The sequence below is a fragment of the Littorina saxatilis genome, linkage group LG5 (genome assembly GCF_037325665.1).
Source record: "Littorina saxatilis isolate snail1 linkage group LG5, US_GU_Lsax_2.0, whole genome shotgun sequence".
Lineage (NCBI taxonomy): Eukaryota > Metazoa > Mollusca > Gastropoda > Littorinimorpha > Littorinidae > Littorina > Littorina saxatilis.
Window position 1 is genome coordinate 99,516 of NC_090249.1, and position 22,317 is coordinate 121,832.

The 22,317-nt window shown below is 43.0% G+C and overlaps 1 protein-coding gene across 4 annotated transcripts in view; it reads left to right on the top strand.

Annotated features, from left to right (window-relative positions):
* Positions 1-22,317, top strand: part of LOC138966002 (serine-rich adhesin for platelets-like) — a 152,128-nt gene that overhangs the window by 91,393 nt on the left and 38,418 nt on the right. For 3 of the 4 annotated variants that reach the window (XR_011455563.1, XM_070338089.1, XM_070338087.1), the window contains 10 exons: positions 179-283; positions 3,933-4,077; positions 4,477-4,593; positions 6,290-6,405; positions 7,337-7,423; positions 8,592-8,663; positions 9,587-9,686; positions 10,454-10,594; positions 15,002-15,067; positions 18,307-18,377. Coding sequence is in view for 3 of the 4 variants with exons in the window: in XM_070338089.1 (XP_070194190.1) it covers positions 179-283; positions 3,933-4,077; positions 4,477-4,593; positions 6,290-6,405; positions 7,337-7,423; positions 8,592-8,663; positions 9,587-9,686; positions 10,454-10,594; positions 15,002-15,067; positions 18,307-18,377 (1,020 nt within the window). In the remaining variant the exon portion in view is untranslated. The remainder of the gene's footprint in view (positions 1-178; positions 284-3,932; positions 4,078-4,476; positions 4,594-6,289; positions 6,406-7,336; positions 7,424-8,591; positions 8,664-9,586; positions 9,687-10,453; positions 10,595-15,001; positions 15,068-18,306; positions 18,378-22,317) is intronic. The other variant, XM_070338088.1, reaches the window with a different exon arrangement.

Here is a 22,317-nt window from a genome sequence, read left to right on the forward strand (position 1 = left end):
TGCAATGTTGTACCACTGTTCTGACCTTATCTATACATCATTGTTTGTGTGCACAGAGTGACGACAGCGTGATGTACTGTATCCTTCTTATCTATACATCATTGTTTGTGTGCACAGAGTGATGACAGCGTGGTGTACTGTATCCTTTTTATCTATACATCATTGTTTGTGTGCACAGAGTGACGACAGCGTGATGTACTGTATCAAAGAAGGCGTCTACAACGCTTACAACAATGATGGATCCAAGTCCTCCCAACGTTTGTCAAACAACAATGAACAAGCGGTAAACTTGATACGATTGTTTTACGTTCACACTTTTCATAGTCTTGGGATGATTGTATATGATAGTGGAGCCTCGTTCACACTTTTCATACAGTCTTGGGATGATTGTATATGATAGTGGAGCCTTGTTCACACTTTTCATACAGTCTTGGGATGATTGTATATGATAGTGGAGCCTTGTTCACACTTTTCATAGAGTCTTGGGATGATTGTATATGATAGTGGAGCCTCGTTCACACTTTTCATACAGTCTTGGGATGATTGTATATGATAGTGGAGCCTCGTTCACACTTTTCATACAGTCTTGGGATGATTGTATATGATAGTGGAGCCTCGTTCACACTTTTCATACAGTCTTGGGATGATTGTATATGATAGTGGAGCCTCGTTCACACTTTTCATACAGCCTTGGGATGATTGTATATGATAGTGGAGCCTCGTTCACACTTTTCATACAGCCTTGGGATGATTGTATATGATAGTGGAGCCTCGTTCACACTTTTCATACAGTCTTGGGATGATTGTATATGATAGTGGAGCCTTGTTCACACTTTTCATACAGTCTTGGGATGATTGTATATGATAGTGGAGCCTCGTTCACACTTTTCATACAGCCTTGGGATGATTGTATATGATAGTGGAGCCTTGTTCACACTTTTCATACAGTCTTGGGATGATTGTATATGATAGTGGAGCCTCGTTCACACTTCTCTCTCTCAAGGGGAACACTTGACTCTTTGAGAGAGAACAAGACCTGGAACATGAGTCTAGTCCTGAAATGGATGTTAATTTACAGATTACAGATTTTGAACATTTAGACTTGGACAGCAAGTTAAATAAGGGGGTGGGGGGGGGGGTGTTCTTAATTATGGAGTCTTGAATGGGGTTAGTACACAATGATTGCCCCAGCTCCAATCCTGACACATTGGAACCATGATTTAAAGACATAAGAGACGTCTTGAGAAAATCAGGTCTTAAAAAGAAGGGAGCCATGAAATAGAGGTGAAGTTACAGAAGGGAGCCATGAAATAGAGGTGAAGTTACAGAAGGGAGCCATGGAATAGAGGTGAAGTTACAGAAGGGAGCCATGAAATAGAGGTGAAGTTACAGAAGGGAGCCATGAAATAGAGGTGAAGTTACAGAAGTGAGCCATGAAATAGAGGTGAAGTTACAGAAGTGAGCCATGGAATAGAGGTGAAGTTACAGAAGTGAGCCATGAAATAGAGGTGAAGTTACAGAAGGGAGCCATGGAATAGAGGTGAAGCAACAGAAGGGAGCCATGAAATAGAGGTGAAGCTACAGAAGGGAGCCATGAAATAGAGGTGAAGTTACAGAAGGGAGCCATGAAATAGAGGTGAAGCTACAGAAGGGAGCCATGAAATAGAGGTGAAGTTACAGAAGGGAGCCATGGAATAGAGGTGAAGTTACAGAAGGGAGCCATGGAATAGAGGTGAAGTTACAGAAGGGAGCCATGAAATAGAGGTGAAGTTACAGAAGGGAGCCATGGAATAGAGGTGAAGTTACAGAAGGGAGCCATGGAATAGAGGTGAAGTTACAGAAGGGAGCCATGGAATAGAGGTGAAGTTACAGAAGGGAGCCATGAAATAAAGGTGAAGTTACAGAAGGGAGCCATAAAATAGATGTGAAGTTACAGAAGGGAGCCATGGAATAGAGGTGAAGCTACAGAAGGGAGCCATGAAATAGAGGTGAAGCTACAGAAGGGAGCCATGAAATAGAGGTGAAGTTACAGAAGGGAGCCATGGAATAGAGGTGAAGTTACAGAAGGGAGCCATGAAATAGAGGTGAAGCTACAGAAGGGAGCCATGAAATAGAGGTGAAGTTACAGAAGGGAGCCATGAAATAGAGGTGAAGTTACAGAAGGGAGCCATGGAATAGAGGTGAAGCTACAGAAGGGAGCCATGAAATAGAGGTGAAGTTACAGAAGGGAGCCATGAAATAGAGGTGAAGTTACAGAAGGGAGCCATGGAATAGAGGTGAAGTTACAGAAGGGAGCCATGGAATAGAGGTGAAGCTACAGAAGGGAGCCATGAAATAGAGGTGAAGTTACAGAAGGGAGCCATGAAATAGAGGTGAAGCTACAGAAGGGAGCCATGAAATAGAGGTGAAGTTACAGAAGGGAGCCATGAAATAGAGGTGAAGTTACAGAAGGGAGCCATGGAATAGAGGTGAAGCTACAGAAGGGAGCCATGAAATAGAGGTGAAGTTACAGAAGGGAGCCATGAAATAGAGGTGAAGTTACAGAAGGGAGCCATGAAATAGAGGTGAAGTTACAGAAGGGAGCCATGAAATAGAGGTGAAGTTACAGAAGGGAGCCATGAAATAGAGGTGAAGTTACAGAAGGGAGCCATGAAATAGAGGTGAAGTTACAGAAGGGAGCCATGGAATAGATGTGAAGTTACAGAAGGGAGCCATGAAATAGAGGTGAAGTTACAGAAGTTATGAACAGAAAATCTGATAAAGCAAGCTCTTGAAAGAGGGTCAAGTCTTTAATTGGAGTGCGTTGAATGAGAATTTGACTGTACCACGTACAGAACCTAGTCGCTCTGTTAAAGGCACAGTACGCCTCCCGTAAACCATCACAGATACTGTCAGGCTTTTACACACAGTACAAACACCCTTTCATCTAAACACTCACCGCTTGAGAACACCCTAGGTGCCCACCGTAAAGATCGAGCAATTTTCAAAGAATTCATTCTTGCGTGGTTTATCTTACCCATGAACCATTGTGAACCCTTGTGATCTAGTTTCTTTTTTTTTACAATGTAGTCGTCAGTTTGTAATTTGAATGCGACTCGCTGTAAGCTTATCTGCAATAGCACGTTATTATGTACCGCTGAATCTATACGAAACAAACGGCTGTGGTTCACAAGAACTCTAGCGATGGTTTTTGACTGTTCAGAGGAACTGGCGATAGGCATAAACCGTCGTCTGCTACGAGAACCATGACCTTGCGTGACCCTGCTTCCGGGCTTTTCTTTTTTCAAACTTTCAAAACTTCGAATTGTACTGATCTTGTCTTGATGAAAAAAGAATTCTTTTATGATTTAAGAATGTTTGTGTAACAAGCTGTCAATTTATTATTTACATTTTAAAAGTTAGGTCTAGCGCCCAAACGCACCACGGTCCAATTTTGAGAGGAGACAATCCGCAAAATGAATTCTTTGAAAATTGCTCGCTCGTTACGTAGGACACCTAGGATGTTCCCGTTCGGTGAGCGTTCAAATAGAAGGGTGTTTATACTAGTGTGTAAAAGCCTGACAGTGTCTGTGATGGTTTACGGGAGGCGCACTGTGCCTTTAATGCCCCAACCAGTTTATCGCAGACTAATACAAAGAGCTTATATTAGGCAAGAAAAAACTAAATGTTCCTGACCCTGTAACATTTGTTTTTACCTTAAAAAAAGATGACAAAACTCATCCAGGGACACAGATAGCAAAGAAAAAGTCACTGCACTTGTTGACATACATAAAGTCACTGCGCCTGTTGACATACAAAAAGTCACTGTGCCTGTTGACATACTGTCAGGCTTTTACACACAGTACAAACACCCTTTCATCTAAACACTCACCGCTTGAGAACATTACCGCCACCTTGAAGGACGGTGTACTGACCTGCTCTTTCTCTGACAGGGTTTGTCCAACATTACCGCCACCTTGAAGGACGGTGTACTGACCTGCTCTTTCCTGCGTGACACGGCGGAAAGTAGCAACAGGCAACAGTTTGCTCTCGATCGAGACTACACGCTCTTTTTTGCCACGGGGTCTGCTACGCCAGGTAGGTGTTTGTGGGTGTGTATGGGGGGGGGGGAGGACAGTTTGCTCTGGACTAAGACTACATTCTCTTTTTTGCTACGGGGTCTGCTACGCCAGGGTAGGTGTTTGTGGGTGTGTATGTTTGGGGGAGGGGGGGGGGGGGGGAGGAGTTGTGGGCAACAGTTTGCTCTGGACCGAGACTATACCATATTTATTGCCACGGGGTCTGTGCTTCACCAAGTAGTGGACTAACTTCTCTTTTTTGAAATTGTAATGCACACGTGTAATTATTTTCTTTATCCTATAGTCTAAACAGAATTCAGTTTTTTAGCTAAAGGGGCCATGCAATTAAGTCGCTGCAAAGTTGTAGAGGTTATGAGAAAAAATGCAACAACCAGCTTGCCTTTTTGTTTATTTTTAGATTACATTGGGAAACACAGCCAAGCACCACTCATTTCTTCACTAGCAGCAAGCCTGCAGGACTTTTCTGTCAACATTGGCGGTTCTGCCGACTTCCCTGTTCTGGTTAAGGCTCATGGTAAGTGCCACTTTCCTCTGTTCTGGTTAAGGCTCATGGTATTGAGTGCCACTTTCCTCTGTTCTGGTTAAGGCTCATGGTAAGTGCCACTTTCCTCTGTTCTGGTTAAGGCTCATGGTAAGTGCCACTTTCCTCTGTTCTGGTCAAGGCTCATGGTAAGTGCCACTTTCCTCTGTTCTGGTTAAGGCTCTTGGTAAGTGCCACTTTCCTCTGTTCTGGTTAAGGCTCATGGCAAGTGCCACTTTCCTCTGTTCTGGTTAAGGCTCATGGTAAGTGCCACTTTCCTCTGTTCTGGTTAAGGCTCATGGTAAGTGCCACTTTCCTCTGTTCTGGTTAAGGCTCATGGTAAGTGCCACTTTCCTCTGTTCTGACAAACACGATAATGGTGGTGTTGGGAAATAACTCTGCCGGGCTTGGTACTAGCTGTGGAAGAGTTGCGCCCCTTGACAGCTAGTGAGGCAAACAGCGACATGCCTCTTACCAGAGAAGACCAGCAATGGCAGCAAATAAGGAACTCCAGTTTGTGTGTTTTGCTAAGTCCGCTCAATATGGATGTCCTTTTTGTTGTAAAAATATTAATACGTTTTTTCTTGTAAAAATATTGATACGTACATCGGAGCCACGACTGACTGGCAATAGCCTGCAGGAATCACTGAGCCACGACTGACTGGCGATAGCCTGCAGGAATCACTGAGCACACGTTTCCCAAACTCCTGTGACCTCAAGTCAAATGTTTGGTCAGTGATTAAAATCATTCAACTTGAAAACAGTCATGCAGCTTGGGTAGCACGTACAGGGTTGAGTGTCAGCAACTTGTCAATGTCTGTGTGTCGATCTGTCTTTTCTTTCTGGCTTGCCAAATCTCTTTCTTTCTTTCATTCTTTGTTTTTATCTTTCCTCACCTTTTTACATTTAGTCAAGTTTTGACTAAATGTTTTAACAGTGGAGGGGGGAATCGAGACGAGGGTCGTGGTGTATGTGCGTGTGTCTGTGTGTGGAGAGCGATTCAGACTAAACTACTGGACCGATCTTTATGAAATTTGACATGAGAGTTCCTGGGTATGAAATCCCCGATCGTATTTTTAATTTTTTTGATAAATGTCTTTGATGACATCATATCCGGCTTTTCGTGAAAGTTGAGGCGGCACTGTCACTCCCTCATTTTTCAACCAAATTGGTTGAAATTTTGGTCAAGTAATCTTCGACGAAGCCCGGACTTCGGTATTGCATTTCAGCTTGGTGGCTTAAAAATTAATTAATGACTTTGGTCATTAAAAATCTGAAAATTGTAAAAAAAATAAAAATTTATTTAACGATCCAAATTTACGTTCATCTTATTCTCCATCATTTTCTGATTCCAAAAACATATAAATATGTTATATTTGGATTAAAAACACGCCCAGAAAGTTAAAACGAAGAGAGGTACAGAAAAGCGCGCTATCCTTCTTAGCGCAAGTACTACACCGCTCTTCTTGTTAATTTCACTGCCTTTGCCATGAGCGGTGGACTGACGATGCTACGAGTATATGGTCTTGCTGAAAAATTGCATTGCGTTCCGTTTCATTCTGTGAGTTCGACAGCTACTTGACTAAATATTGTATTTTCGCCTTACGCGACTTGTTCTTCCTTTGTTCCTTCCTTCCTTCCTCCCTTCTGCCTAAGTGTCCTTATAAGAGTGATGTTGCCATGCTGACAGGGAGCCTGATGATGGTTGCCTGGATCTTTGCGGCCAGTCTGGGCATCATCTTCGCTCGGCATTTCAAGACCATGTGGGAAGGCAGCTCATGGTTTGGAGAGAAAGTCTGGTTCCAGGTAAGGTTTTATAGTCCAGGGGTCCAAGTTCGTGAGTGTGTGTGTGTGTGTGTGTGTGTGTGTGTGTGTGTGTGTGTGTGTGTGTGTGTGTGTGTGTGTGTGTGTGATTGTGTGTGTGTGTGTGTGTGTGTGTGTGTGTGTGTGTGATTGTGTGTGTGTGTGTGTGATTGTGTGTGTGTGTGTGTGATTGTGTGTGTGTGTGTGTGTGATTGTGAGTGAGTGTGTGTGTGTGTGTGTGTGTGTGTGTGTGTGTGTGTGTGTGTGTGTGTGTGTGTGTGTGTGTGTGTGTGCAAAGGGATGAGGGGTTATATAGTAGAGTCTAACACAAACAACTAACGTAGCACTGACAGACAATCCAGTGACCCCACAAAAAGTAAATTTCATGTAAGAGTAAATCAATTCTAAGACCTTTTCAATTTTCAATTAATTAAGACCCCTCCCTCCGCACCCCCACCCTGTTTGAGGTGGGGGGGGGGGGCGGCGGGTGGAGGTAGAGGGGTGGGGGTTAATTTCCTCTGTGTTCCATGATGATGATGGAATTTTATTTCGCAACGAAAAAGATTATGATGCATGTGCACATTTTCTAGGAACCTAAGTTTTGGATTTGAAAGAGGAACATAGCTACAGAGAGGGGGGGGGGGGGGGGGGGGGGAGTGTTGGGAAGTCCAACATCCATCTTCAGATGTAAGCTTTGTTTGGAAATGTGAGATAGAAAGGGAAGTAAGCACTCTCAATGCATACGATATATGCAGTAGAGTAAGTGAGAGTTACGCAGAACCAATCTCCTGGCACCTGAGAGAATATTTACAAGCATTGAAATAAACAAGTGAGTTTTCTCATCATTTTTCTTTTGAAGAAAACAACACCACACACACACAATATGACCATTATTATAAATGCTGATTGTGTATGATGCTTTGTATGGTTTCAGATCCACAGAGCGTGCATGATAATTGCTTTCCTGGCCACGGTCGTCGCTTTCATCATCATTTTCGTGGAAGTGGGCGGTTACAGTGAGGTGGGTTTTCCCCAACAAAAGCTGAATGGTTTCTTTCAAAAAGAAAAACTAAAGTACAAGTTATTCAGTCTCTTGAGCCTTGCAGAATGGAAGTGATTGCATTCATTTGAAAATATGAAAGGCACAGTCAGCCTCCCGTAAACCATCACAGATACTGTCAGACTTTTACACACAGTACAAACACCATTTCATGTAAACACTCACCGCTTGAGAACATCCCAGGTGCAATTTTCAAAGAATTTATTTTTGCGTGGTTTATCTTACCCCTGAGCCATCGTGAACCCGAGTGCTCCAGTTTCCCTTTTTCACAATGTAGTCGTCAGTTAGTCATTTGAATGCGACTCGATGTGAGCTTATCTGCAATAGCACGTTATTATGTACCTCTGACTGTGCACGAAACAAACGGCTGTGGTTCACAAGCACTCTCGCGATGGCTTTTGACTGTTAAGAGGAACTGGCGATAGGCATAAACCGTCGTCTGCTACGAGAACCACAACCTTGCGTGACCCTGCTTCCGGGCTTTTCTTTTTTCAAACTTTCAAAACTTCGAATTGTACTGATCTTGTCTTGATGAAAAAGAATTCTTTTATGATTTAAGAATGTTTGTGTAACAAGCTGTCAATTTATTATTTAGATTTTAAAAGTTATGTCTAGCGCCAAAACGCAGCACGGTCCGATTGTCTCTGACACAATCCACAAAATTAATTCTTTAAAAATTGCTCGCTCTTTACGTAGGGCACCTAGGATCTAGGATGTTCCCGTTTGGTGAGCGTTCAAATGGAAGGGTGTTTGTACTGTGTGTAAAAGCCTTACAGTTTCTGTGATGATTTACGAGAGGCTTACTGTGCCTTTCAAACGGACTGCTAAAAAATGAAACAAACAAACAAAAACAGTAAATGAATTAGAAATTTACGAAATGCATGCAGGCTTGATTGCAATAGTTTGCTGAAGTTTAAACAACAGGTTACATTTGAGGAAAAAATACAGTACACAGTTTGTGTGTGTGTGTGTGTGTACATATATGTGTTTTAATTTGCTTGTGTGCATGTGTGCCTTATTTATATGTATGTGTGTGTGTTTGTGTGTGTGTTTTGTTGCATTTTGTAATATGCCTGTATCTGTCATACATGTAAATTTAGTTTTGAATGACATGTTTGATGTGTTTCAGATTGAAGGCGAAGGCTACAAGGAAGCTCATCCTATCATTGGAATCATCGTTACAATTCTGACAGTCATCAATGTGAGTACCACAGCTCTCATGTTCTACTGTACATCATCGCCAGCTAGTATACACACGAACACACATTATCGAGACACACAAATGCTTTTGATCCGGCATAGATGCAAGTGGTTAAGAATAGAATGTAAAGTGTTATGACAGTAACAGACCATTGTAGGTGGCACTGCCTGGGATCAAAGTGTTCTAACAGTAACAGACCATTGTAGGTGGCACTGCCTGGGATTAAAGTGTAAAGGACAAACAGCACGCAGCACAACATACACCAGCACCGTAACACAGTCCTGTCATTCTTTGTGTGGCTTAGAAACACATGAAATGTGGTATCAATTAAAACTTGGACTAGTTTGACAAACACAGTGTGACAGCCCAAGGGAGGTAACTGATATGTCTACCTGTAACCATGGTCTAAAATCAACAAGCTTACATTGCTGTTAGGGCAACACAAAGTAGATTGTTCAATAGACAAATTCTGACAGACACACACACATGCATGCACACACTCAAACACACACACAGGCACGCACACACACACGCACACACACACACTCACCCACCCAGACACACACATACGTACATAAGCACACATGCATGTACTTACAGACACACACATGAACTCATGCACACACACATACACACACACACACACACACACACACACACACACACACACACACACACACACACACACACACACACACACACACACACACACACACAATGACACTCACACACATGCAGCGCAGTACATGCTTCTGGAAAAAGAACCCTCACAAGCACACTCAAAGACGATGGTTTCTTTTAAGTTGCTTTTTCAACCATCTGTCAGTACAGTCTGTTGCAAGTCCTGCAGACGTCATTGCTGTGTTAATTGATCAGTCAAATCAAATCAAATCAAATCAAGTGACGTTGTGTTTGTGTTTCAGCCGGTGCTGGCGGTGTTCAGACCCCACCCCGGCACCAAGAACCGACCCATCTTCAACTGGGTGCACTGGGCAGTAGGAACGGCTGCCTACATTCTGGGCGGTGAGTTTTAGACATGGGATGGGAGAGTTTGGCGGAAATTCTGCTTCAGCTGGGGGGTCTATTTTAAGAATACAGAGCGTCTGAAAAGTTGACTGTCATTGGCTCATTTGAAGACTGTGCGAAACGCAATAATTTAAAAAAAAATCCTGAACGGATAGACTGCTTACATTCTAGAATAAAATATCAAAGTGAACCACGAAAAAAAATAATCTGACCGTTTTGTTTGGACTATTATTCAAATGTTCTATAAATTGACCTATATTATTTATTTGTTTTTTTATATACAGACATTTTTAAATGTAATGTTGAGATCTGACGATGATATAACAGAGAGAAGATGAAGGTGCCTGGTTTAATCTGATCACCCACTCTCAGGATTTTAATGTTATGATACCGATACATGAACAGCGTAGCAGTGACCTCATCAGTCATTTTCTCCAACTGATATGACAGCACTGGGACAAACTTTTTTCTTAAAATTATTTGTGGGTTTCTGGGAGACATTCAGGAGAATTAGTGACACAAGGTTCATGTGATGTCATTATTCCCATTATTGGCATTGTAGCGTCTTCTCAAACTTTGTTTCGCTTTTGACGTCAGAGATTTTAATTGAAAGACGGTTGAGTCAAGAAGAGATCGACATCTTGGTTTCTTTAATCTGTGGCGTTTGTCTTTAACAGAGCTAGAGGAAATGTAGGTTACCCATCTTTGCTGACACTCACCCATCTTTGCTGACACTCACCCACTCTCTAATTTCTCTGTCACAGTGATCTCCATATTCTTTGGGCTGACATTGGACAAAGCCGGCGCCCCAGACTACGCTACCTACATTCTGGCCGCCTTCGTGGGCTGGCAGTTCCTTGTCTCCATCCTGCTGGAGATCGCGCAGTGCATGGGACGTAACTCAGGTCAGTGTCACACACCGTCACAACGCTTTCCATACACACATTCCACATAGCACAGTGCATGGGACGTAACTGAGGTCCGTGTCACACACCGTCACAACGCTTTCCATACATACATTCCACATAGCACAGTGCATGGGACGTAACTCAGGTCAGTGTCACACACCGTCACAACGCTTTCCATACACACATTCCACATAGCACAGTGCATGGGACGTAACTGAGGTCAGTGTCAAACACCGTCACAACGCTTTCCATACATACATTCCACATAGCACAGTGCATGGGACGTAACTCAGGTCAGTGTCACACACCGTCACAACGCTTTCCATACACACATTCCACATAGCACAGTGCATGGGACGTAACTGAGGTCAGTGTCACAACGCTTTCTATACATACATTCCACATAGCACAGTGCGTGGGACGTAACTCAGGTCAATGTCACAACGCTTTCCATACACACATTCCACATAGCACAGTGCATGAGACGTAGCTGAGGTCAGTGTCACACACCGTCACAACGCTTTCCATACACACATTCCACATAGCACAGTGCATGGGACGTAACTGAGGTCAGTGTCACACACCGTCACAACGCTTTCCATACATACATTCCACATAGCACAGTGCATAGGACGTAACTCAGGTCAATGTCACAACGCTTTCTATACACACATTCCACATAGTACTGTGAATGGGACGTAACTCAGGTCAGTGTCACAACGCTTTCCATGCACACATTCCACATAGCACAGTGCATGGGACGTAACTGAGGTCAGTGTCACACACCGTCACAACGCTTTCCATACACACATTCCACATAGCACAGTGCATGGGACGTAACTCAGGTCAGTGTCACACACCGTCACAACGCTTTCCATGCACACATTCCACATAGCACTGTGAATGGGACGTAACTCAGGTCAGTGTCACACACCGTCACAACGCTTTCCATACACACATTCCACATCGCACAGTGCATGGGACGTAACTGAGGTCAGTGTCACACTCCGTCACAACGCTTTCCATGCACACATTCCACATAGCACAATGCATGTGACGTAACTCAGGTCAGTGTCACAACGCTTTCCATGCACACATTCCACATAGCACAGTGCATGGGACGTAACTCAGGTCAGTGTCACACACCGTCACAACACTTTCTGTTGATCCATCCCACACCATGTACCATTGCAAGTTGCTCTCAACCTCCCACTGTCTGTTGATGAAGCTATGAAAGGCTTTGTCGTCAGGAAGAACAAGTTTATTCTGATTTCTAGAACAACACCTTTACGGGTTTATTAACTGACAGTTATTCGTCTAGAACAGCTTGAGATAGCTGGGGCAAAAGGTGTGAGACTTGCTAGGAATGTATGCAGATAGGGCAGAAGGTGTGAGACTTGCTAGGAATGTATGTAGATAGGGCAGAAGGTGTGAGACTTGCTAGGAATGTATGTAGATAGGACAGAAGGTGTAAGACTTGCTAGGAATGTACCGTACTTTCCGGGTCATAAGGCGCGACTTTTTTCCTTGAGTTCGACCCCTGCGTCTTGTATAACGAAGCGTCTAATCCGTGTATGAAATACGAAAAAAATCAAAGAGACCGCCTGAGTACCAGTCAAACAACTTGTGATAATGCATGTTTCAGCTACTAGGTACTGCCCTGGCCAAGTTTCCTCGAGCTCTCAAGCCACCCAGCTATCACAATGCCTGCCTTTGATCTGGCCGCACACACAGAGCACACATAATTATTTCCACTCTGTTAAACTCGGTCACTGACCCGGTGCAGGAAGTATTTCCTCTCTCAGATATGACAGGGGAACCACCTCTCATGGCAAAAACTGGGTCATTGACCCCTGGGAAGAAGGTCGTGTCTATAAACAATGGACCTGGCTTTGATCTCGCCGGCTTATTTTCATTCTTCGACTACCGGTATACTTTTTCAATTTTGGTGCGCCCTATCGGCCCCCTGCGTCCAATGGGTGACTGGATTACAAATTTTTTTAAAAAGAAGGGGGTGCGTCTTAGATAACGAAGCGCCTTGTCACCCGGAAAGTACGGTATGCAGATAGGACAGAAGGTGTGAGACTTGCTAGGAATGTATGTAGATAGGACAGAAGGTGTGAGACTTGCTAGGAATGTATGCAGATAGGGCAGAAGGTGTAAGACTTGCTAGGAATGTATGTAGATAGGGCAGAAGGTGTGAGACTTGCTAGGAATGTATGTAGATAGGGCAGAAGGTGTAAGACTTGCTAGGAATGTATGTAGATAGGACAGAAGGTGTGAGACTTGCTAGGAATGTATGTAGATAGGGCAGAAGGTGTGAGACTTGCTAGGAATGTATGTAGATAGGGCAGAAGGTGTAAGACTGGCTAAGAATGTATGTAGATAGGGCAGAAGGTGTGAGACTGGCTAGGAATGTATGTAGATAGGGCAGAAGGTGTAAGACTTGCTAGGAATGTATGTAGATAGGGCAGAAGGTGTGAGACTTGCTAGGAATGTATGTAGATAGGGCAGAAGGTGTGAGACTTGCTAGGAATGTATGTAGATAGGGCAGAAGGTGTGAGACTTGCTAGGAATGTATGTAGATAGGGCAGAAGGTGTAAGACTTGCTAGGAATGTATGCGCCTCTTAGCTGAACACCTGCGTGTTTTTGAGCATCTAGATGTGAACGTCACAGAATTTTGACTAGCACGCTTTAGTCATCTAAAATGTGTATACTGTAATGGTGACGGATTTATCGTTGGAAAAGCGTTCTGCTCTCCAGCAGAGGCGAGGGATCTTAAATTAAGAGAGGTTCCACTGTATGAACTTAACTGTTCTTGATTGTTGATACTGGTACATACATTCATTTATTACTGTAACTGGCGAATGCATGCTTCTGCGGCAATTCTAGTGTGTGTGCTAGAGCTGCTAACAGCTGTACTGGCTGTCAGACATTTATTGAGATGTCTACTACACATACAATAATTAATTGCTCAAACAGGGCCAAGTATGTGACATGCGGACTACTTACTAAACATTTAGTTTGAAACAGTGTCCACTTTTTAAACAAACTTTGCATTTAATAGATTTTGTTAATTGCATGTTCATTTAATTCTCTTTGTTTGTCTGTTTCTCTTCTGGGGAAGGGGGAATTATATTGTTTTGGGTTGTATAGATGTATATGCATGGGTTTAAAGTGTTGCCTTAAGCTCAATGTGTGTGTTAGGGGTGGCAGTATTTTTAAAGGTTATGTAAAAAAAAAAGAACAAGTCGCGTAAGGCAAAAATACAACATTTAGTCAATTTCAGTGGAACTCACAGAATGAAACTGACTCGTAGCATCGTCTGTCCACCGCTCGTGGCAAAGGCAGTGACATTGACAATCCAGAATAGCGCGGTAGTGGTTGCGCTGAGCAGGATAGCACGCTTTTTTGTATCTCTATTCTTTTTAACTTTCTGAGCGTGTTTTTAATCCAAACATATCATATCTATATGTTTTTGGAATCAGGAATAAGATGGAATGAGCGCTTCTGGGGTGTTAACGCGAAACTCCTGTGATCTTGCCGCGAGGTTCCACCTGTTGCCATTGTCTGTTTACCGTATAAAATGCACAACTTACACATCAACTGTTACCAAAGCGACATGCTATTTGGGACCAATGCACGTTTTTTCCTTTCTCGTGTGATCTTGCCGCGAGGTTCCGCCTGTTACCAGCCGAAAGAAAGAAGGGGCATAACCTCACCAGAACCGCCCAATGTTTTTAACTCGATTTCGGAAATATGATTTTAATCATAATTTTCATATTTTTAATTTTGTTTGTATCCCAAATATAACATATTTATATGTTTTTGGAATCAGAAAATGACGAAAAATAAGATGAACTTGTTTTTAGATCGTTTTAAAAAAACCAATTTTTAATTACAATTTTTTGATTTTTAATGACCGAACTCATTAATTAATTTCTAAGCCTCCAAGCTGAAATGCAATACCAAAGTCCGGCCTTCGTCGAAGATTGCTTTGCCAAAATTTCAATCAATTTCATTGAAAAATGAGGGCGTGACAGTGCCGCCTCAACTTTTACTAAAAGCCGGATATGACGTCATCAAAGACATTTATATAAAAAATGGAAAAAAGTCTGGGAATATCATTCCCAGGAGCTCTCATGTAAAGTTTAATGAAGATCGGTCCAGTAGTTTACTACTCTGAATCGCTGTACACACACACACACACACACACACACACACACACACACACATACCACGACCCTCGTATCGATTCCCCCTCTATGTTAAAACATTGAGTCAAAAGTTGACTAACTGTAACAAGTAGCTGTCCGCATGCTGGTGAGGACTTCATCCTATCATCCTCATCATTATTGTAACAGCTTGTCGGTAACCATAGCGATGCTGAAATAAACTTTCAGTGAGTGTGGAAGCGAGCACTCCGGCAGTGATGCCAACGACTGACGCAATGAACGGTCAAGGTCAAGGTGAATGTCAATGGATGTCGAATACGGCATGCGGCCCATGTGTACAGTGTCTATCATCTGTATTGGGTATTCCAGGCTTATAGTCAACTGTTGGCCGACTTTGTCAAAACCACTGTGGCGGGATGCACTAGTTGGTGTTTTTTTAAAAACTGTTTTGAATGAATTGTTGCTGAAGACAAACTAGATTGGGTTTCAGGAAGTTGCTTTCTTTGAGGTGTTGCACAATTGTCGCTTCAGGCTTTTTGCTTCATGCTTTTTGACTCACATGCGAAGCAAAAGTGAGTCTATGTACTCACCCGAGTCGTCCGTCCGTCCGTCCGTCCGTCCGTCCGGCCGTCCGGAAAACTTTAACGTTGGATATTTCTTGGACACTATTCAGTCTAGTAAATGAAACCCTGTATAATACATGTATATTGTAGTTGGACTGATTGTAGTGATGTCTTTACAGCTTGTTTTTCTGTACATTTAAGTAAGCTACATGTACAATGTGTAGTTTATTTTGCTCTCCCCAATCGCCACCCCCCCCCCCCCCCCCCCAATCCTTTCAGATCTGTTATTTAATAATTTGATACCCCATCCTTACATTCCTGTTTTGTTTTTGTTTCTTTTTCTTGCTCCATTCATATATTCCTTCTGTTTGTTGTTTAACTAATAAGAGAAACAAGGTTAATTATAGCAACAAACAAGTTGCTTTTTTCCACAGATTTTGATAGAGCCTCATGTTTATATATTCAGAATATATCTTATACCAGATTTTGATAGAGCCTCGACATGGTTTATATATTCAGAATATATCTTATACCAGATTTTGATAGAGCCTCATGGTTTATATATTCAGAATATATCTTACACCAGATTTTGATAGAGCCTCATGGTTTATATATTCAGAATATATCATATACCAAATATTGTACATTTTCTTTCATGCAATGGAACTTGATTAAGTAAGATTTTCTGTACTCATAATCATATTCATTTGGTAATGTTAATGAGTGTCGCTTTTTTAACAAGTTGCCAAGCAGAAGGGCCACACGGCACAGATTTTGTTTTTGTTTTTTTGTCAAAACTTTGTTTAAGGTTTCCTGTGAAACAGAAACAGCAAAGGAGGAACATAACTTTTCTTTCTCTGTATATTTTGGTTTTGTTTCCCCCACTATTGATGCTGTGTTTAGTTTGAATGAATGTTGTTGTTATTTTCCTGGGTTTATTAATGGTTTCATTTCTTTTCATTTTGTTCTTCTTTTACTGTGTGTGTGTGTGTGTGTGCACATGCATGTGTGCGCATGTGTGTGTGTGCATGTTTGTGTATGTGTGTATGCATGCGTGCGTGTGTGTGTGTGCATGCGTGCAAGCATGTGTGACAGGGAGACAACCGTCGCCCTTCACAGCAGACTCTGCAGAGTTGTTCGCCTTAGAAGTAGGCAACACCTGTGGATTGTAGAGTTCTGTTTGTGATGGGGTCTGGCGGCTTTTGTCTCTCTGTATGTTCATGGAAACCTTCGGGTTTGCATAACAGTTTTTATAGGGCTAAGAAATTAGCCCTAACATTTTCAATCCTGTTTGATTGCACTTCGCCTCCCGAGGTGATCGTAGTGTTTCGGCACTCGGTTACACATGTGTGCAAGGGGGTGAGGGTGATTTAATAGATCGAGCCTTACACAAACAACTATAATAGTACTCAGAGGATCGAGTGACCCCGCAAAAAGTACAAGACCTTTTTAATCCCGTACGAAATGAACTTATAAGAAATTGGACCCCATTTCATATAAGATTCTTACACTGACAGAATCATATATGCTGGCTTATAGGTATTTTAAATGCAAATGAGGTAAATTCTTACAAGAAACTTATATGAATCATATATGAAACCTATAACCTGAACTCATATAGGTCTCTTATATGAACCTTATATTCTCTTATATGAAACCTATAGGTCTCTTCCCGTCGCGATATAACCTTGAACGGTTGAAAACGACGTTAAACACCAAATAAAGAAAGAAAGATAGGTCTCTTATATGAAATGTTCATATATGAAACTTATAGGAATCTTATATGAAACCTACATTTTCCTTATATGCCTCTTATATGCATGACACTTACAGGTCTTATAATAGACACACGACCTTGACCTACATTTGTGTTTACAAGGGAAATAACAGCAAAAATGACCTGCTTAACCCAACTAAACTGTCTTGACTTTGAATTATAATGAATCCAACGGAAAAATACCTTATCTGGATATATCTTTGTTCAGTTTGAGGAAAAGAAACAACAGATCTCTAGATCACTGATCACCATGCAGGCAGAACCAGAACTAGAGCAAAAACAATACAGTAATGGAGAGAAATTGGATTTTCAATAAAAACACAAACCTGTCAAGCTGTTGACCCAAAAACATCAGCATGATATAAACATTCTCTTCACATGTGCATACATCAAGTCAAATCATTTCTGTAAGAATTCTGCATTTAAGTCCTGCTCTTTCACTGATTTTCTGCTTAACATTTACAGAGCTGCTGCTGTCACAAAGAAGTTTAAATTCCATCCAACATGGCCATTCTATCAGGGGGAGATAATGCTCAAGGCAAACCATCAACTTCCTGTTCATATATGAAACATATATGAAAGCCAGTACATGTATTACCAGTTATTCAGCATGATCCAAACATTTTCTAAGTCCTAAATTCTGATTCATATAAGACTCATATAAGATTCATATAAGAAACATATATATAAGGCCCCCCCCCCCCCCAAAATAGGTCTGTTTACGGTAACATAGGCCTAAAAATAGGGTCGGTAGGTCGGGTTTTTTTATTATTATTTTTTTTCTCCAAAAAACCATATTTTTACATTATTTTGCAAAAAAAAACCCAAGATTTTTTTTTTTTTTTTTTTTCCCCAAATGCCAAAAAAAGGTCTAGGGTCGCGGGAAAAAAATAGGGTCGGTCGGGTTACCGTAAACAGACCTATTTTTTTTTTTGGCCTAAGAAAACTATAGGTTTCGGAAAGTGCAGGTTCTCATATACTGTATGATTCATATATGAATTGGGGTCTTTTTCATATGAGAGACTTATAAGAAACCTATTCCTATAACTGACACACACAGCTTTTTACTTGTCATATATGAAACTTATAGGTTGTTCCACTGTGTTCATTACATTGTTATCTTGTATTTGTCACTGATACCAATTTGCACCATGGAAAGCCACAGAACTAGCATGATTTTTTCTGTTGTGCAGGTCGCAGCAACATGTACGAGATGTCAGATATGAATGGTGGTGATGCTTCCAAACCTCCACAGGTTGCTGAGGTGAGTTCCTCTCTACGTTAGACATGTACAGTGGTACCTCCACAGGTTACTGAGGTGAGTTCCTCTCTACGTTAGACATGTACAGTGGTACCTACACAGGTTACTGAGGTGAGTTCCTCTCTACGTTAGACATGTACAGTGGTACCTACACAGGTTGCTGAGGTGAGTTCCTCTCTACGTCAGACATGTACAGTGGTACCTCCACAGGTTGCTGAGGTGAGTTCCTCTCTACGTTAGACATGTACAGTGATACCTCCACAGGTTGCTGAGGTGAGTTCCTCTCTACGTTAGACATGTACAGTGGTACCTCCACAGGTTACTGAGGTGATCGTTCCTCTCTACGTTAGACATGTACAGTGGTACCTACACAGGTTGCTGAGGTGAGTTCCTCTATACGTTAGACATGTACAGTGATACCTACACAGGTTGCTGAGGTGATCGTTCCTCTCTACGTTAGACATGTACAGTGGTACCTACACAGGTTGCTGAGGTGATCGTTCCTCTCTACGTTAGACATGTACAGTGGTACCTACACAGGTTGCTGAGGTGATCGTTCCTCTCTACGTTAGACATGTACAGTGGTACCTACACAGGTTGCTGAGGTGATCGTTCCTCTCTACGTTAGACATGTACAGTGATACCTCCACAGGTTGCTGAGGTGAGTTCCTCTATACGTTAGACATGTACAGTGGTACCTACACAGGTTGCTGAGGTGAGTTCCTCTCTACGTTAGACATGTACAGTGGTACCTACACAGGTTGCTGAGGTGATCGTTCCTCTCTACGTTAGACATGTACAGTGGTACCTACACAGGTTGCTGAGGTGAGTTCCTCTCTACGTTAGACATGTACAGTGGTACCTACACAGGTTGCTGAGGTGAGTTCCCTCTCTACGTTAGACATGTACAGTGATACCTACACAGGTTGCTGAGGTGAGTTCCCTCTCTACGTTAGACATGTACAGTGGTACCTACACAGGTTGCTGAGGTGAGTTCCCTCTCTACGTTAGACATGTACAGTGATACCTACACAGGTTGCTGAGGTGAGTTCCCTCTCTACGTTAGACATGTACAGTGGTACCTACACAGGTTGCTGAGGTGAGTTCCTCTCTACGTTAGACATGTACAGTGATACCTACACAGGTTGCTGAGGTGAGTTCCCTCTCTACGTTAGACATGTACAGTGATACCTACACAGGTTGCTGAGGTGAGTTCCCTCTCTACGTTAGACATGTACAGTGGTACCTCCACAGGTTGCTGAGGTGATCGTTCCTCTCTACGTTAGACATGTACAGTGATACCTACACAGGTTGCTGAGGTAAGTTCCTCTCTACGTTAGACATGTACAGTGATACCTACACAGGTTGCTGAGGTGAGTTCCTCTCTACGTTAGACATGTACAGTGATACCTACACAGGTTACTGAGGTAAGTTCCTCTCTACGTTAGACATGTACAGTGGTACCTACACAGGTTGCTGAGGTAAGTTCCTCTCTACGTTAGACATGTACAGTGATACCTACACAGGTTGCTGAGGTGATCGTTCCTCTCTACGTTAGACATGTACAGTGGTACCTACACAGGTTGCTGAGGTAAGTTCCTCTCTACGTTAGACATGTACAGTGGTACCTACACAGGTTGCTGAGGTGATCGTTCCTCTCTACGTTAGACATGTACAGTGGTACCTACACAGGTTGCTGAGGTGATCGTTCCTCTCTACGTTAGACATGTACAGTGATACCTACACAGGTTGCTGAGGTGATCGTTCCTCTCTACGTTAGACATGTACAGTGGTACCTCCACAGGTTGCTGAGGTAAGTTCCTCTCTACGTTAGACATGTACAGTGGTACCTACACAGGTTACTGAGGTGATCGTTCCTCTCTACGTTAGACATGTACAGTGATACCTACACAGGTTGCTGAGGTAAGTTCCTCTCTACGTTAGACATGTACAGTGATACCTACACAGGTTGCTGAGGTGAGTTCCTCTCTACGTTAGACATGTACAGTGGTACCTACACAGGTTGCTGAGGTGATCGTTCCTCTCTACGTTAGACATGTACAGTGGTACCTACACAGGTTGCTGAGGTGAGTTCCTCTCTACGTTAGACATGTACAGTGGTACCTCCACAGGTTGCTGAGGTGATCGTTCCTCTCTACGTTAGACATGTACAGTGGTACCTACACAGGTTGCTGAGGTGAGTTCCTCTCTACGTTAGACATGTACAGTGATACCTACACAGGTTGCTGAGGTGATCGTTCCTCTCTACGTTAGACATGTACAGTGGTACCTCCACAGGTTGCTGAGGTGATCGTTCCTCTCTACGTTAGACATGTACAGTGGTACCTACACAGGTTGCTGAGGTGAGTTCCTCTCTACGTTAGACATGTACAGTGGTACCTACACAGGTTGCTGAGGTGATCGTTCCTCTCTACGTTAGACATGTACAGTGATACCTACACAGGTTGCTGAGGTAAGTTCCTCTCTACGTTAGACATGTACAGTGGTACCTACACAGGTTGCTGAGGTGATCGTTCCTCTCTACGTTAGACATGTACAGTGGTACCTACACAGGTTGCTGAGGTGATCGTTCCTCTCTACGTTAGACATGTACAGTGGTACCTACACAGGTTGCTGAGGTGATCGTTCCTCTCTACGTTAGACATGTACAGTGGTACCTCCACAGGTTGCTGAGGTGATCGTTCCTCTCTACGTTAGACATGTACAGTGGTACCTACACAGGTTGCTGAGGTGAGTTCCTCTCTACGTTAGACATGTACAGTGGTACCTACACAGGTTACTGAGGTGAGTTCCTCTCTACGTTAGACATGTACAGTGGTACCTACACAGGTTGCTGAGGTGATCGTTCCTCTCTACGTTAGACATGTACAGTGGTACCTACACAGGTTGCTGAGGTGATCGTTCCTCTCTACGTTAGACATGTACAGTGGTACCTCCACAGGTTGCTGAGGTGATCGTTCCTCTCTACGTTAGACATGTACAGTGGTACCTACACAGGTTGCTGAGGTGATCGTTCCTCTCTACGTTAGACATGTACAGTGGTACCTACACAGGTTACTGAGGTGATCGTTCCTCTCTACGTTAGACATGTACAGTGATACCTACACAGGTTGCTGAGGTGATCGTTCCTCTCTACGTTAGACATGTACAGTGGTACCTACACAGGTTGCTGAGGTGATCGTTCCTCTCTACGTTAGACATGTACAGTGGTACCTACACAGGTTGCTGAGGTGATCGTTCCTCTCTACGTTAGACATGTACAGTGGTACCTACACAGGTTGCTGAGGTGAGTTCCTCTCTACGTTAGACATGTACAGTGGTACCTACACAGGTTGCTGAGGTGATCGTTCCTCTCTACGTTAGACATGTACAGTGGTACCTACACAGGTTGCTGAGGTGAGTTCCTCTCTACGTTAGACATGTACAGTGGTACCTCCACAGGTTGCTGAGGTGATCGTTCCTCTCTACGTTAGACATGTACAGTGGTACCTCCACAGGTTGCTGAGGTGATCGTTCCTCTCTACGTTAGACATGTACAGTGGTACCTCCACAGGTTGCTGAGGTGAGTTCCTCTCTACGTTAGACATGTACAGTGGTACCTCCACAGGTTGCTGAGGTGATCGTTCCTCTCTACGTTAGACATGTACAGTGGTACCTCCACAGGTTGCTGAGGTGAGTTCCTCTCTACGTTAGACATGTACAGTGGTACCTCCACAGGTTGCTGAGGTGAGTTCCTCTCTACGTTAGACATGTACAGTGGTACCTCCACAGGTTGCTGAGGTGAGTTCCTCTCTACGTTAGACATGTACAGTGGTACCTACACAGGTTGCTGAGGTGAGTTCCTCTCTACGTTAGACATGTACAGTGGTACCTCCACAGGTTGCTGAGGTGAGTTCCTCTCTACGTTAGACATGTACAGTGG